General features: G+C 37.8%; 1 protein-coding gene across 25 annotated transcripts in view; it reads right to left on the bottom strand.

The window, feature by feature from the left end:
• The window catches only part of phldb1b (pleckstrin homology-like domain, family B, member 1b), an 86,213-nt gene that overhangs the window by 23,774 nt on the left and 44,749 nt on the right, over positions 1 to 17,690 (bottom strand). For 19 of the 25 annotated variants that reach the window (XM_051864003.1, XM_051864008.1, XM_051864000.1 and 16 more), the window contains 8 exons: positions 11,113 to 11,394; positions 9,262 to 9,408; positions 8,928 to 9,065; positions 7,883 to 7,942; positions 4,950 to 5,078; positions 2,980 to 3,135; positions 2,790 to 2,900; positions 134 to 223 (listed from right to left, as the gene is read on the bottom strand). In XM_051864003.1, coding sequence (XP_051719963.1) covers positions 134 to 223; positions 2,790 to 2,900; positions 2,980 to 3,135; positions 4,950 to 5,078; positions 7,883 to 7,942; positions 8,928 to 9,065; positions 9,262 to 9,408; positions 11,113 to 11,394 — 1,113 coding nt within the window. The remainder of the gene's footprint in view (positions 1 to 133; positions 224 to 2,789; positions 2,901 to 2,979; positions 3,136 to 4,949; positions 5,079 to 7,882; positions 7,943 to 8,927; positions 9,066 to 9,261; positions 9,409 to 11,112; positions 11,395 to 17,690) is intronic. The other 6 variants (XM_051864005.1, XM_051864013.1, XM_051864006.1 and 3 more) reach the window with 2 other exon arrangements.

Here is a 17,690-nt window from a genome sequence, read left to right as displayed (position 1 = left end):
ACAGAAAAACCTCAATAACATTTTGAAGATATGTTAACCAAATTATTTCTTATTTCATGCAGATATTTCAGCAGTTATTTCTTGTAGCCTAGCGTAACAGGCTCATCAAGCATATTATTACAATCCTTCTTACCTCCTTTATAGTATTGGAGGTTTTGGGGAAGGTCTTTCCACCAGTTAGGCTCTGGTATCTTCTCTCCAGACTGGCCAGCCTTTCTTTTTCCTGAAACACAGATTCCAAGTCAATCAGTTAAAAAAGTATCATGGTTTCCAAAAATATTAAGCAGCCAGACTTTGTTCAACATTGATAAGAAATATTTCTTGAGCAGCAAATCAGCATATTAGAATGATTTCTGAAGGATCATGTGACACTGAAGACTGGAGTAATGATGCTGAAAATTCAGCTTTGCCATCACAGAAATATTATTCTCCTCAGAGAAGAACGTACATGGGTTGTATTTCATGTCGTCTTTTTCTTAATCTTGATTTCTCACAACTTGTGTGCTTTTTCTGAGTGAACTATGGCTAATTAATCAATTAAATTTCGCTTACGTTTCGTTTTTCACCAAACCCTATCGTATACCCCCAGAACACTTGGACTATATGGCACGTGTTGTTCTTTGGTGTGACCTTTTTGTCTTACAACTTTAACCCTAGGATTTAGGGCTGGACGATTAATCGAAAAGTAATCGAAACCGAAATTCAGAACCTCTAACCAACGTATTTTTCCCATGTTGGTTATTTCGTTTTTTTTAATCCTGTTAATACTACCCTTTTAAAAACATTCTACCGCGTGTGTAGCCACGTGACTCCGCCCCGTCCAGTCAACACGCAGGTGAACGCCGAGTCAACACACGGTGAGCGAGCGGTAAGCCTTGCGTCTTCACTAAACTTTGTCAGTTGTATGTGTTTTACGGTTTGCCAGTTTGGACATTCAAGCGATTAGACGATCGGATGTGTATTATATCGAGCTACTGTGCTCGCGCAGCTGCATTGTGGCACGAACACTCATACAAACAGTAGCTGCGCAAAACGTGAAGATCGCGCGCACAGAGAGGAACGCAGAAACTAACTGTCAGCGCTGTCCTGTGATTTATCACTAAAGTAGCTTAGAAACTCAAAAGATATTATAGCATATATTTTTCTTCTTTTGAAGTAACTATTTACAACCCACAGCTTCACAATTAATAGAGAGACGGTATGACTAATTCACATGCAATCGCTCTCATTACGTACTGGTATTGTGCTAATTTATCTTTATCTGATTTACAACGAGCAGAAATCTGTAAGAAATGTTACGAACCATAGATAAAATAACTGCTGAAAGTGAGCTGTTAAGTCAGATCACTCTTTCAATAGGAAAAAATACCCCACCTTTAATAGTCAAGCATATTTACAGTACAAACCTTGTAAGTGAACTATGAGGGCAAAAAAAAAAAAAAAAACCCCAAAACAAAATAATCGTTCATTAATCATAATCGAGGTAAAATGTTCAATTAATCGAGGTTTTGATTTTAGGCCATAATCGTCCAGACCTACTAGGATTATTCAGGTAGGGTAAGGTTAGTCAAATCTAGCCTAAACCATAAAGTACTCACCCGCCTGCAGGTTGAATTTCTATAGGAATGACGTAGAAGACCCTTGTGGTTGTTCTTTTTCGAGGCTTAGTTTGTAGTTATAAGTAAAGTCTCACGGAAGGCAATCGTAACAATAAAATAACTTATTTTATTAGTTACAATACAAAGCAGTTAATGCAAAATAAAATAAAACAGCTAAACTAAAAGCTCTAAAGTCAAACTCTAATCAGCAATATTGGAGGTGCTCGATAGGGTATCAGATGTCCTTCACACTTAATGCAGGCAGCATCTGAGGTGTGCTTCACTTCTCAGTCTTTTTATATTTCTTTTTGGGGAATTCCAAGTTAATTTCCCCCACCAACTCCTCTATGTCCTGTTTGATCCAATCTTTCTGTAGCATCAGCCTTCGTAGATCCTGTTGAATCATCTTGGTGTCCTTCCGCTATTGCCTACTCTGTTGTCTTCTTCTAGCGCTTTTCCCCTTCTTTACTGTAGCCTTCCTTACTTTAACCTCCGCTTGTGGTTCTAACACTTTCTCTTCACCCCCATGCACCCTGTCGCTGACCTTTGTTGTTGGTTACAAACATTGAGTTCATTGAACTTAATTTTCCCACACATATTTTACACTTGTTTCTGTTTTTCACACCATCATAAACAAAGTCAGTCAAATACAATTGTTTATACCGTACATCTATGCAACTAAGTTTTTAGGTACTTTCCACTCACATAGCATTCAAGCATTTCTATGTTTAGGCATATATGGCATTATCTTAAAAGCAGGCAAATTAATATTTCTTTGAAACAGGTAAATAGCAATATCAATATCCAAAACAGTGTCGAATGGGATCGTCGTGTGATACTTTTGCCTCTTTTTTAAAAAGCTTGATCCTGATCTCTATTCACTGCCATAATATGGACGAGCGCAAGCGGGACATTTTTTTTTTAAAATTCTCCTTTTGTGGTCCATAAAAGAAAGAAGGGCACCCGGCATTAGAACAACACCAGGGTGAGTAAATGATGACTTAATTTTCATTTTAGGGTGAACTATCCCTGTAATGATAAACTTTTGGGCTTTTTGACCAAGTGACAACATAAGCATTGAGAAGAACATTGGAAGAGCTTTTGGAGAAATTTGGTGCAATTCCTCACCCTAAAGTGTTCTTTAAATGGGAAAGAACATTAAAAGTGAATATTGGAAGTCATTTCCTGTACCTTCTGTAGCAGCTGCAAGGTGATGCTTCTGTCCTTGGCCAGCCTCTCATACTCCTGAGCAGCCTGCATTCCCAGCTGACTAGCCTGGCTTTCCAATGCTGCAACCTTGTCCTGAAAACAACAATTTAGACAAGAGTTTGAGATGCTCTTGGTTGTTCCATGCACTGTAATATGTGTGTATGCTATTTACCTTTCTTTTGGCAACGCTGCTGTGGTACTGAGCTCTGTCCTGCAGCAGCTGCTGGCTGATGGTCTCACGCTCCTCCTCTAGACTGCTCTCCTTCTCTAACTGCTGGAACTCCAGGTCCTCAAACTGCTTTGTCGCAGCCTCAAGAGTCTCAGCTTCCTACACACACATGCAGCCAAGCAAGGGGTCAATGACCAATCAAAGCATCCCATAAACAGCAGCAATGAGCAAGTTCCTCAGCAGCCAAGCTGAGTCAGCTAAAGAAGCCACAGGGAGGAACTGATAGGAACATTATGTTACACTAAGGGATGTAAATCAATATATATATATATATATATATATATATATATAAAGAACAATATTAAATAATTTTAGAAATATTTTAGCAAAAAATATTAATTAATTTAATATTATTATTATTAATTCTTTACTGTTATTTTTTTTTAAATAAATAAATAAATAAATATTTTATTTTAAATTATTGGTAACTTAATAACAGGTGTAAAAATGTAACATGAACAAACCAATTGACCAGAAATTAAAATAGCTTACACATTAACCATATTTATAAAAAACATTTTGAAATACAGGGATATTTCAAAGACATCCTGCAGCAACTTCAGGGATTCCCAGGGGTTCAGCTAAAAATCTTGGTGCTACACACAGATCTATGTGGAAATAATACACTCTTTCCAGAACCTTTCAAGATCTATCATATCATATATTACAACTGAAACCCAAGTACATCAAATATAATTTAAGCACTGAAAAATGAGGAATATCTCTGGGACTTCGCCCTTTAGATGATAAATGAATCTCATGAAAGGCAGCAAAATCTGTTTATAATGCAGAGAAGTCTTGTCATTTCAATTTACAAATCTCAAGGACACTGGAAAACCCTTGCTGTCAATTCATCAAAGCTTTTCTGACATTGTGAAGCTTTAAGGTTCAGCGTGCACATGACATCTCTTCTCTGCTGTGCAACCCTTGGGATATTTCTGTTTGCAAAAAAGGGCTAGTCATCAAAAACACTGCCCAAGCACTGTCGGAAGAGATTTCTTTAACCATGCAAATCAAATAGAAAAAAAAATAGCTATATTTCTTCATATTTTAAACAAAAATGTCCTGCTTTGAATTTTAGTGTCTTTTTACACAAATCAAATCAAGATCAGTGTTGCCAAGTCCGCGGTTTTCCCGCGGAATTGGGCTACTGCCGCGGGTTGTTTTTCATGCCCACGGGTTGAAGCGACCCCAAATAACATGATATTTAGCCCCTAAAATGTGAATTTTACCAGGGGAACCCTGCCGAAAACACGGATTGCCTACATCACACTGAAACAAATATTAAACCTATCCTAATCCTTTGCCCTAACCTTAGTATAGAATTGGTAGCAGGAGCACATCCAGATAAATAGCATGTTTGTCATGATCTGATCCATCATTAATTTTTCTGAACTCTGAACTCTGAACTGCATGATTGTGTTGACTAATAAAAATGTCTGTGGGGCAGATTTTGCGCTTAACTGGATTGGGGGGAAAAATCATTTGAGATAAGTGAGAGGTGTCAAAACAAGACTAGCACCGTGTTAGTTTCTGAATTAATAGATTAGTACAAAGTTAAATGGTATTAATACTGTGGCACCAGACAGTAGCATAAAAGAAACCTCAATAATACACCCAAAAATATGTCAAAAGCATGCAACATTTCACCACTGACCAACAGTTTATCACTTTCTTATGTGCATTAATCTAAGGCAGACAAGAATTAAAACATGGTGTTCCCAGTACCAATAATTCCTAATAATAGTAAACATGGAATAATATTTCTACTGAGATCATCATGGTGGATTTGGTGCATAGACTGGCCAAAAGAACTTTGTTGGAAATGTGTATCTGGAAGGTGGGGTTTATGAAGGCAGGGCTGTGGATCGGAAGCAGTTGGTAAAGTGCTGTTGTTCCTGATGGTCACTGACCCTCTTGAGTTGTTCCTGTAACTGCTCCCTCAGAGACTCAGGGCAGTTATGGAGCTGGCTCGTCAACTCATTGAACCCATCCTGAAGCCTCTCCAGGGCTTCCCGCTCCACGTCAACATTAGCCCTCTCCTAGAAAGAAAACACACCATCCGGGAAGGGGAGAGAAAGAGAACACAGCTCAAATCCACGCCATGCAGAAGCGTCCGAGGTTAGAGGTCACAACAGAGTGGGTGGAGCTGGAAAGGATGAACACTAAGCCTTATAAAACACTATGAACTACGTGGCACTGGACTGTAGGCCGTCAACAGGGCCAAACAGACTTCTGTTCTCAGGCATTTCTTGATCAAAGACTTGTATCAAATGTATCAAAGATGTAAGGAATTTCTGCTGGTATGTGCTGTTTAGATGAGATTATGCCATATCAGAGGGCAGGAATTCAATTGTTTGACATCGCTGGCTAGTTTGAAGCTGGCCTTTTTTCTTTCTTTTATCATAATAAGAAATAGTTGCAATAGTATCATACTTGATGATTCTATGGAAGCTTGTTTCCGCCACTAAATAAAAAATAAAAAAGGTAAATGCGACTTTTTAATCTCACAATTCTGACTTTTTTCTCACAATTGCTCGTTTAAATCTCACAATTCTGACTTCTTTTCTCAGAATTGTGAGATACAAACTCACAATGGCGAGTTATAAAGTCCAATTCTGAGGAAAAAATACTTTTTTGCTCAGAATTTCGAGTTTCTCTCTCAAAATTCTGACTTTATAACTCGCAATTGCGGCTTTATATCGCAATTCTGAGAAAAAAAGTCAGAATTGCGACTTTATAACACGCAATTACAACTTTATATCACGCAATTCTTACTTTATAACTCACAATTCTGACTTTATAACACGCAACTGCAACTTTATCACAATTCTGAGAAAAAAAGTCAGAATTGTGAGATAAAAATTATACCTTTTATTTTTTAATTCACTGGCGGAAACAAGTTTCTTATATAATTCAGATATACATACTGTATATATATTTTTAAAAGTTAGTCCTCAGATATTTCTATGTCTACATATGTTGAGATACTCTAATGCACATTGAATTCATGCATTGTGTTCTCTTCCAGACTAATATAAGCACATTCATAGCACATCAGAAAATCAATATATCAAAGCACAGACAGAACTACATTCTGTTTAAAGAACGTAAAAAAGCCATTTCCCAGGTTTATAGGGGAATTATCCATGTTTGCACGAGCACTGCACAGATTGTTTGTGGTCAAGATCAATCTAGTACAAATTACAGCCGGTCAGTGACTGGTAACATGAGCGTGGTGCCAGCCATCCCCATGGGGGGAAATGGGATCAAAGCAAACAAATTGATCAATAAAGGCCTGAATGGACAATGGACAAACTCTTTATCTTTTCATAACATTAATATTTCATAGTTCACCCAATAACAAAAAATTTTTTGCTTGCCCTCATGTCATTTCAAACCACTTTGAGCTTTTTTCCCCTCTGTGGAACATAAAAGGAGAATTTTTCAACAGGTTAAAACTTGGTTAAAAAAAAAAAAAAAAAAAAAACTGTTTAGAATGATTCATTCAAAAATTGGGCTGATTGAGTTACAACGCAATAAATTAGAACTTATATTTTTAATCATATTATTTGGGATATAGCGCATGTATGTATGGACCACTTTTATGATACTTTTATTAGGGCTGGGACAATAAAATGATGTATCGTGAATCGAGAAATGATTCTGGATCGATTCTGAGATTTTCCGAATGCATCGCGATTCTTTCTCGAATCGATTCTGAGCTTAGTTTTTAACAGCAGATGGCACTGCATGCTTTAGAAACAGCCGTACTTTGCTTGCTTCCAGTTCCTTACACACACCACTTGAACCTTCTATAAAATAATCATTCATAAAGTTCGAAAAGTTGAAGCGAATTACAAGGGTGTTTGCAGTAGGACGTTTACATTAATCTCGCATCATAAAAGCATTCTGAGGTGCAAATACATTCTCAGACTCAGCCGAACGCATGAGAGTTTTTCAGCATTTGAGCGTGTGGTTAAAAACTAGCCATGAGCTCGGAATCAATTTAAGGGAGAATCGCAATGCATTCGGAAAAACTCAGAATTGAGTGATTCATTGATTTATTGTCCCAGCCCTAACTTTTATGGTATGTAATGTATCCTTTTTTTAAGCTTGAGATTCAGTCCCCATTCACTGCAATTGCATGAAAAAGAACGAAGAGAACTGTGTTCAAAATGTCCCCTTTTGCATTCCACAAAAAGAAAGTCATACGAAAGTCATAATGACAGAGTTTTAATTGTTGGGTGAACTATCCCTTTAAGCATTTCTCTGAGAGCCTAATACTTGGCAGAATCGAAAAATGATACTAAAATACCCAGAGAAACCCAGAACAAGATGGATAGGAAATAAAGGCTGGAATTCCAAAACAGCATGCACGAAAAGGCTTTCAAAAAGACACACATTGTCAGTCACCGAGTCTCGCACCACTGGAGCTATTGTCCCTCAAAGCCAGCGCGCTAATCCCAAAGCCTGAGTTTGCGCTAAGCTAAACAGTTTTGAACTCGAGTGGGCGAGCGGTAGAAACGGAGAGACTGTGAGAGCAGAAAAAAAGCAGTGAGGAGATTAGAGGTTAATGAAGGCTTGTTAGTGTTGCCAAGCTTTGTAGAGGACCTGATGAGAACCACCACAAAAGTAGAGGAAAAAGACAACACCTCTTGTGAATGAATGCTTGATTACCAAACAGAACCTTGGTTTTCTGCCCAAACTAAACCAGTGAACTGCATTTAAATGTGACTATCATCTTCAGATCCTCTATTGTAGAATGTAGAATGACCAGATGTAATGGGAAGAGGTTTGGCTAGTTTGGATGAACAATGTCGCTCTTTGGGTTTTTTTTTTTTACCTTGGGATGGCAATCGAGACCAGAATGGGCCTTGAGTGGCCATCCGGCAGAATGGTATGCCTTTAAGGAATGTCAGAGACCAGAAAAGGCTGTTCAGTCCAGAGAGGCTCAACAGTATAAAACAAAAAAACAGTCCAGATGGGGATTTGAAACTCTTCACTTCACAATTAAGGTGCGGTCACAAATTTTGTGGGCGAAAAATGTCAATTGTCTATTGTCAATAGTGTAGATAGTTTAAATAAATCACTTTTAATCCAAGCAGCTCTCTGTTGGTCAACACAGTGAATTCATGTGATAAACTACACCAGTTGCAAAATCTGCATGGCAGAATCTTTCGGCATCACACGAAATTCATATTGGTGTAGACTCCGATTGACATTACTGGAAAATTTGCAGAACAACGATAAATATGACCGTACCTTTATGTAAACATTTTTACATCTAAATGAAAAATGAATGTATATCCTGCTGAAAAATACAGCATTGCTGGTCACCAGCTTAAGGTTTATGTTTTGCATGCTGGGACCAGCATAGTATGCTGTTCACCAGCATAGAAAGCGGGAGTGCTGATGGAGCACTGGCCCACCAGCTAGACCCGCACTATAGACCTTATTTAGAGCAGCGCCATGACAGGTATGAAAGCGAGGCTGTGATAGATGGACTTGCCGTGTTTTCAATGGCATCCGTGGTGAAAAGCTACATAAAGCTCCTAGATCACTTATAATTTTCCACAGCTCATATTGTCTGGTGTTTTTGTCAACTGAAATTTCTTGGAAAGATATTTTTGCAGTTTTGTTAGCAGAACAATCAAAAAACAGCACAACCCACTGAAGAGATGGATGTCTATCCCTCACAGCCTCGCTTTCATTCCCGTTAAAAATTAAAGATGGCGATGCTATGAATAAGGTCTATACCAGCCTGGAACAACATGGAATTCATGCTGGTTTATGCTGGATTTTTCAGCAAGGTAAATGTCCTATTATGGAATGTGGGTCTTAATATGGGGCGATTACATTATGATACATTACGATTACAAGTGTCCTACCTTGTCTTTCTCTCTCTGGATGGTGTTCTCCAGTTCGCCGAGTTTGCGCTGCAGCTGGCTGATAATCTCAGTCTCGGCCTCGATTTGCTCCAGCTCGGCCTGTCTCTCTCCCTGTAGCAGAGCTCTCTCCATCTCCGCCTGTCCAGATCAACACGTCAGATACAGCAATTCTCACACAGGCCACATAAACACACCCCAGAGCTCCATCTGACATTCTCTGTTCCACTACGCATCACTTCCTGCTGCTTTTATCCACTATAATTAGGAAATGACTTCCTGTATATTCTGCAGTGTATTTAACTAGCTACAGAAATTTTTTAAGAGAGCGGCTCACCTCTTGTTTGGACTCCTGAAGTTGCTGCTCCAGTTCTGTGATTCGAGCTTTGAGCTCATCTACCTTTGCCAGCACTCGGACCCGCTCCTCCTCCAGGTATCCCAGTTCCAGACGGCCAATGCTGCCTGATCCCAGAGACTCTTCTGCCTGAACACACATCACACTTGGTTTTTGATTTACTGTTTATGTACACTATCAATCACTAAGAATTTGTAATGTTTTTGAAAGAAATCTCTTCAAGCTCATCAAGGTTGTGTTTATTTGATCAAAACTACAGTGAAATATTCAGAAATATTATTACAATTTAAAGGGGACCTACTAGGCAAAATTCACTTTTAAAAATTGCACATGAACACTCTTTCTGACATTTTTGGTGCGTGAGATTGTTCTGTTTTGTTGTTGCCATGAGTTATTGAAACTTCGCACTCTTCTGGAAAGGGGGCTGGGAGCAACAGCTCAATTGCATTTAAAGGGTCACACTCAAAAATGGTGCATTTTTGCTCAAAAAAAGTGGCAATTTTAAGCTCATGCTATAATAAATTATCTGTGGGGTATTTTGAGCTAAAACTTCACATACATACTCTGGGGACACCAGAGACTTATTTTACATTTTGTAAAAAGGGGCATAATAGGTCCCCTTTAAAATTACTGTTTTCAATTTTAATATATTTTAAATTTAATTTATTCCTGTGATGTCTAAGCTGAATTTCCAGCATGCAATACTCCAGTCTCCAGAAATATTTAAATTATTATCAATGTTGAAAACAGTTGTGCTGCTTAATACTTTTTTGGGGGGAAATCATGATACATATTTTTCAGGATTTATTTGAAATAGAACTCTTTTGTAACAATCTAAAAGTCTTTACAGCAACTTTACTGTAAGAATGAATTTCCTCAAAAAAAAAGAAAAAAATTACTGACAGCAAACTTTTAAATAGTAGTGTAATAATCGGGGCTTGACATTAACGTTTTTGCTCACCAGCCACTGTGGCTAGTGGTTTTCCAAAGTTTTCCAGCATTTTCACTGGCCACAAATTTTGCCAGTCAATTTTGCAAATCAAGACTACATTGTATATCAGCTGGTATGTACAGGTGGGCAAGGGGTGGGCAATATAAGCATAATATGAGAAATATATATGTTATTTTTGTTAGGCTATATAAAAAGAACAAAGAAGCAAATTACAAATAGTAAATTTAAAAAAATCTTTTTCAGATACAGTAGGCTAGGTTTATTTAACATGTATACATTTATTTAACATCTTTTGTTTTTTGATTAACATTAATGACAGACAGGTATTTAATTGGGCTGCTGAATGCATGGACGTAATATATTGACACATATCCAGTTTTTAACCACCTGCTTACGTCCACTTAAGCCATAACTGGCTGTATTCACGCGATAGCCTTTTGACATCTGTGTGTGCTTGTATTTGACTATACAGGTGCAAGGAGAATTGATCACACACGTGAGAGCGCTTCTGTTGTGTGTCATTCAGTGTCATTCAACGCGATTCCGCCTATCCCGCCTTCACTAACAGCAAGTTAATCGATAAAGAATTGTGTTTGAATTGTAATTTTATGATACGACGAGCTTGGCTACCTTTCATTTGACTGTAGGCTGAAATTATATTCAACCCGCCAAAGTGGCTAGTGGGAGTGGCTGTCTTACCCGCCACAGATGAAATCTACCCGCATTTGGCGGGTTGGCGGGTGTTAATGTCAAGCCCTGGTAATAATACAAAAATTTTACAAACTATACAAATTATACAAACTTTGCTAATGGTGAAAACACAAAATTACACAATAATACGGCAACTGTTTTGATAAAAATAAGGAAAAAAAGAGTCTGACCTGTCCATTTTGTCCATTTAGAAGCGCTGGTAGGGTCCGTCCGTCCTGCTGCGCACTCTCAGTGCTACTGCTGTCTTCCTTCAGGTTCTCCTCTTGGCTCTCACGTTGTCTCTGTGCCACCCTCAGGGAAGCGCTGCTCACACTGTCCATGGAAGGACGTCTGTTAAGCCCCTCCCTCGAGCCAAGCCCAGAGACGCCCATCCTGCCCAGATCTCCCGCCGGCCCATCACCCTTGTTATACTCGGCACATAGGTTCAAGATTGTCTCCAGCCGCTGCCGTTCCTAAAACACAACAGAGAGAGCAACATCAGATGAGTCAGGGGTGGCAAAAAATTGCCCTCACGTTATCTAATTTCCTCTGAGCCAGCTTCTGGCACTCAGCATCCAACTGATGCCAATCTGAAGAGAGAGAAGAGGAAATAAACAGAAGCGCCACTGTCTGGAGCGACGCTTATCAGACCCTGTCCTCAAGCGAGAGGACGCGGCCCTGTTTTCAGCACACACAAACACTCAACGCATAGCGCTTGTCAGAACAGGCCCTCACTTACAGCAGACACGGAAACAACTATACAACTACACAGAACTCATGTCGTGTCAGCCTGGGGGGTCTGAATGTGGTAACAGCTGCCCTCTTAAGCCAGTCAGGCCCACCTCAAAGACACATTCTCAGCGTGACCTTTGGCCATTACATACCATTTGGCCTAGACTGAGTAGGCTGTATGGTACACAAATAGAAAGAATACACTTTAATAAACTCCTAATTGCTGCTTAATAGTTAGGTAGTTGTTAAGTTTAGGTATGGGGTAGGATTAAAGGATATAGAATATGGTCATGCAGAATAAGGCATTAATATGTGCTTTACAATTACTAATAAACAGCCAATATCCTAGTAATATGCATGCTAATAAGCAACTAGTTAATAGTGATAATTGGACCCTAAACTAAAGTGTTACCAAGCTTTTTATGTTTTCAGGATATGTTTATATCTACAAATGTTTGCCAGGTTGGCTGTAATATTTTGTGTGGTTACAATGCCTGTAAAAATGTTGTTTAGGTCCTATAAATGCAATTTATTATTGCAATTGCCGTTTCTTGTTCAATTTCACAGCTTTTCAACATGTTATTTACACATATTAACCAAAAAAACATGAGTTAAGATGCACATTATTACTGTGCATATATTTTATTATTAATTAATATGATTAATATTAATATTATTAATTTGCATACATTTCAGATCATTCAATGATTGGCTGACAATCAATATGTGAATATTTGGCTGCCTATAAACTGTCTATATCTCTAGGACAGGGGTTACAAACCTTTGTTCCATGACCTAAGTTATTGAATTAATTTTTTTACAATGCTAATCTGCATATAAATATTGTGAATTGTACATCTTCATTTGTTTGCAATTTGTTCAAGATCATGTAAGAGTTGTAGGAGATGTTTTTGTTAGGGTAAGTTTTTTTTCTGAAATAAATTCATATTTGTATTAAGCAAGGATGCATTCAATTGATCAAAAGTGACAGTAATGACCTTTATAATGTTACAAAAGACTTTTTTTTTTTTTTAAATAAATCTATTTCCAAAAAAAATGACTGTATATTAATCATAAAATCCTGAAAAAACTATAATGTTTTCCACAAAAATAAATAGGAATAAATTACATTTTTATTATAATAAAACAGAAAATTGTTATTTTAATTTCCAGTACTATTTCACAATATTCTTGGTTTTTACTGTATTTTTGATCAAATAAATGCAGCCTTAGTGAGCACAGTGTACATAAATACATATTTAATTTTAATGAAATCACAATCGTTTAAGAGCCGCTCCATCACAAACTTTCGGCTGGGAAACCCTGCTTTAGGAGGTAAAATAATTGCACATGTTTAAATCCACACCAGAAAAGGAAGATAAACAAAAAGAGCCAGGCTGGTATCCCAGCAGGTTGTGCGTACTCTCTTTGATGTGCACTAGAGACTCGATGAGCTCAGTGTGATTTGTGGAGCACTGTGATGAGTATTCTCCAAACCCTTAATTAGCCCAACCTGTAATCATCAGCCTACTAAATCTCCAAGATCAAACTGAAAGGAAGAACATGGCTGAAGAGAATCTGTTCCCATGGCTCTTTTCTATGGAAGCTTGCTTCCACCAGGGAATAGAATAAAAAGATAATTGCGACTTTTTATCTCGCCATTCTGACTTTATTTTTTCAGAATTGCAAGTTTATATCTTACAATTCTGACTTTTCTCAGAATTGTGAGACATAAACTCGCAATTGTGTGTTATAAAGTCAGAATTGAGAGATATAAACTTGCAATTCTGAGAAAATAAGTCAGAATTTCGAGTTTATATCATGCAATTCTGAGAAAAAAGTCAGAATTGCGAGTTTATCGCAATTGCGGGGAAAAAAAAAAGTCAGAATTGTGAGACCATTGAAACTGATCAATTGTGACAAACTGCTTAAAAAATCCACAGCTCCTCACACAAGAGAACTTTCAATCACTTATCAGAATCGCATCAACATGTCTTCATCTGACAGGGCCGTCTCATCCAGAAAATTACACGTCTGTATTAAGAAAAGCCCCCGTGCTTTCATTCCTCAGGCTTCCAGGCTCTGTAACATCCCAGAGACCCTTTAAATACTGAAGAGGTGATATCACAGAAAACTTCTCGTCAACTACAATTTGCTCCAATAATTGCTGTATACTATAACAGCTAATTATCTCCACTTCACGCCACTCCACTAAAGCCAAGAGCAACATCACCCATTTTAGAGATTTTTCAGTCTAAAACTGTCAAGAACTTGAACACAGAGGTTCTCACTTCTAAAAGAGACATTTAGTCCCATTTTAGACCAGGACTACAGCAGACCCTCATTTATGAGTTTAAAGGGTCCTCTGTAGTTGTCATTAACAGATCCCCCAAGGGGGAGGAAATAGTTTAAGATCATGGTGGCACACCCTAAGTTTTAAAAGTGCTCTGAAACACACGGAGGCTGAGGGAACCGTAGGAGGGAATGTAATCATTTGATCTGTTTCCATACAGGCCTGCTGAGCCTCTGGTCCTGGAGTTTATAGCCAGGCTTGATGAGTGTTTCCAATCAAAACTGGGGCTACCTGAACACTTCTAAAGCAATATGCGGTTTAATTGTGCTGTAAAAGAGCACTAATACATACATGAAGGAATAGGATTAAGCCCTTGTCACGATACAACACATTTGACTGAATAATAACAGACTAAATACATATATGAGCAACACACTCTGAACATGCCAGTTTAATAATAGTAATCAAACACTAGTTTTATGGTACATTTGGACTTGTATACAGTTTATATGCAAAATAAAACTAACCTTGATAAAAGAATGCAATGACAACCACTCACTTACCCTCATTGTGACGTGTTAAAAGTCGCACACTAGTTAGAGTCCTGTGGTTCTCTCAGATGTTTCCCCATTGAGTAGCTCTCCAGAACTCACACACACTCTGAGACAGATGAACAAATAAAGCCCCTAGTCCCTCCGCCTCCAACACACACACACACACACACACACACACACACACACACACAGGTCTGCTTTCTCAAAATGTGTGCCGGTAGGTACATAAAGCAATCGCACTACATCTGTGTCACTGTTCATTTCTCTGCCGGTGGCTGCTAATGAAGATATGATTCAATGATCACAGAGGTTCACTGAAGTGGATGGCTTGTTTTATCTATCAAGGCTTTGAAGCAAACGCGGGAGGCCCAGTCACAAGTTTAAACGGCATTCATCGAAACCCACTCAGGGGTCAGTGCTCACTAAACAACATGGCTTGCGTGGGTGCTGGTCAGATGTTCTCTCAGATGGAGAAGTACTGGTAATGTGAAAATTACTATTCAGTCAAATGCTGCATGCTGAAACCCAGATGGAAAAATAAAGATGGTTTCCACTGTACCGGTATGTAGGATAACCGTTAAGCACTTCATACTTTCCAGATGACAGCAATGAATAGACGTACTGTAGCCCTCTGTTTACAAATCTCCAAGCTATGCTATGAGTTTTTGGTGAATGTGTGTCTTGAAGGCAAAGCTCCCAATCAGGTGTGTCCATTTGGAGAAAACGGCAAAGTTTACGTTCACACCACAAGCCAAAGTAGATTTTCTACTAAGTCGCCCAAAGCACAACGGCACTATATGTCAGCGCGCTGCCCACGAGGCTATCGGTGCCGACATATCATATTTTCTTATTATATCAAATTATAAAAGCTATAACTTCTAATAACCGTCTAAAAACTTTGTCATTGTTAAAAGCCAGTGTCACATTATATTACTAATGTACATCTAATGAATAATTAATAATAAATAAATAAATAATCATTTTTTATATAAAGAATATAATTTATTGTATAATCTAATTATATTTAAATATACTTTTGCACTTTTTTGTGTAATCCTTCGTAAAGTGAAACTCTAAAAAAATTATTTTAGAAGTAAATCAACCCTAATATGTCCAGACAGACTGACTTAAAAATCATAATAATTACAAAATTACTGCCTAACATACAGTGTTTGAATTGAGGGGGGTCTGAGATGAGGGGCCTCCCATAAGAACATGAATATGAAACTTTCAGTTCAGTTTCACTGAAAAAAAAAAAAAAAACATTGAAAATATTCTGAATTACTGCTGAATTACTAAGTGGCACTGTTAGGAATTATAAAATGCCTGATCATTAAAAAAAAGAAAAAAAAAAGAAAAAGATTTTTGTCACATGTGAAGAGAAAAAAAATGGGCCACATTCAACTGTGATGTAAACGTATCAAAAGCGAAATGGTACTGAACAATACAGATGGTTATTAGCAACTTTGGAACCCCAAACAAAAACTAAGAGATGGTATTTGGAGAAACATTCCAGCTCTCTTATTTCCACTCATTCATTTTTATGTGTTCCAACCACACATCGACCAATCAGAGCTCAGGAGACACAGGATTTGCCTTCTGATCCCAGCTCTTACATTCCACTGTCTTCCCTCAGTCTGGAATGACACACACAAACATACAGCTCCTCAAGTCCTTTTTCAGAGCCTCTCAAACCCCCTGCCAGGTCGGAGCCTCTTTCCTGACCTTTTCTGTCTCTAAATGTGTGACAGGGTCACAGTGGGTGCCACTCTTACTGCTGTGATGTGCCTGGATTGTTTGAATACCTTAAACCAGACAGACTTCAATCGCTTCAGTTCTCTGTATCCAAAACAAACATCCAAGAGATTTTATAGCATGATATTGCGATCTCCCAGCACTGTCACATGCCTATTTGCACATATTTTCCATTAAATAAAATTCAAATAAAATATAAATTTTTAAATATAAAAAATAAATATATTAAATATTATATTTCCACATATTTTAAACTATAAATATATTAAAAAAATACTTTTTCTTCACTATTCTTCTAAAAAATATAATATATATTATATATAATATATATTATATAATATATATATTTTTGTGTTGAAATGTGTACTTTCTGTGCCTCTTGTGGTACCAAGTGGAACAGGTTTCCTGAACACTCATCCCATCTGCCATTGGTTGAATAAACGGATAGTCCCGCCCCAAACTAATGCCATTGGTCAAGACAATATTGCTCGGCAGTGTTTAAGTGGGCTAGATGATTGGAGAGGTCCTGCATACATCACTAGAGAGAAGTCTGACGTTTTCACTGGATAGTCCAGTTATGACATTTTGATTAAACATGACAAGGTCCATTTAGAAAATACATAGGGTGAACTTTCATTTCATGCCAACTTTAACCTAGGATGTTTTTTTTTTACATCAAGGAAATTTGTACTTCCCCTTTAAAGAAGTCTTTATCTTCTCTCTTTTCAAAGCTTGCCTGCAGAAAACCCACAGAGTGAAAAACTTTCAAACACAGACTAAACCAAGCACAGTAGCATTAATCCCTCCAGTAAACATCCTGGGACGACACTTAAAGTATATATCTCAATATGTGATATTTCAAACAACATAAACAACTGCTTTCATATTTAATGTCTGAAAAACAGCACTTCACCACAAACTAAGTCAACAGGACCAGATGTATCTGTAATTTCACACAGAGTTTGAAGAAAAACAGCTTACATTTTTTGGAATAGAAAAAAAATGTCTAGACGTACGCAGCTGTGAAACATGGGGACCTTGCTTCACCCTCCAAATGAAGCATCCAGAGTCCAAAAAATGCAATGGAGAGCTCTACATTAGTCAGCTCATCAATATCTCCATAAATAAACACACAGCAATTCAGAAACTACATAAGGTTGTGAGGAAATGTCATATAGCCTCAAAAAGTGTAAACACAACCATGGACTTGGGTCTCAGATCTGACAGAAGCTGTTAAAAGCTCTGTTCCTAGACTAAACAAACAGCAATGTGCAGCCTGTGTTTTATTTTTCTTCATCAGGCCTGAGATGAACCATAAAAACTTTCTAAATTAGCATACAGTATATAATTTAAGTCTTGAAGGAACAGCTCATCCAAAGATGAAAATACTGTCATTATGTACTCGTTCTTGTGTTTCTGAAAGTACACTGAAAGC

Source organism: Ctenopharyngodon idella, chromosome 15 (genome assembly GCF_019924925.1).
Source record: "Ctenopharyngodon idella isolate HZGC_01 chromosome 15, HZGC01, whole genome shotgun sequence".
In the NCBI taxonomy this organism is placed as follows: domain Eukaryota; kingdom Metazoa; phylum Chordata; class Actinopteri; order Cypriniformes; family Xenocyprididae; genus Ctenopharyngodon; species Ctenopharyngodon idella.
This window is presented reverse-complemented; position numbering and strand designations above follow the sequence as displayed.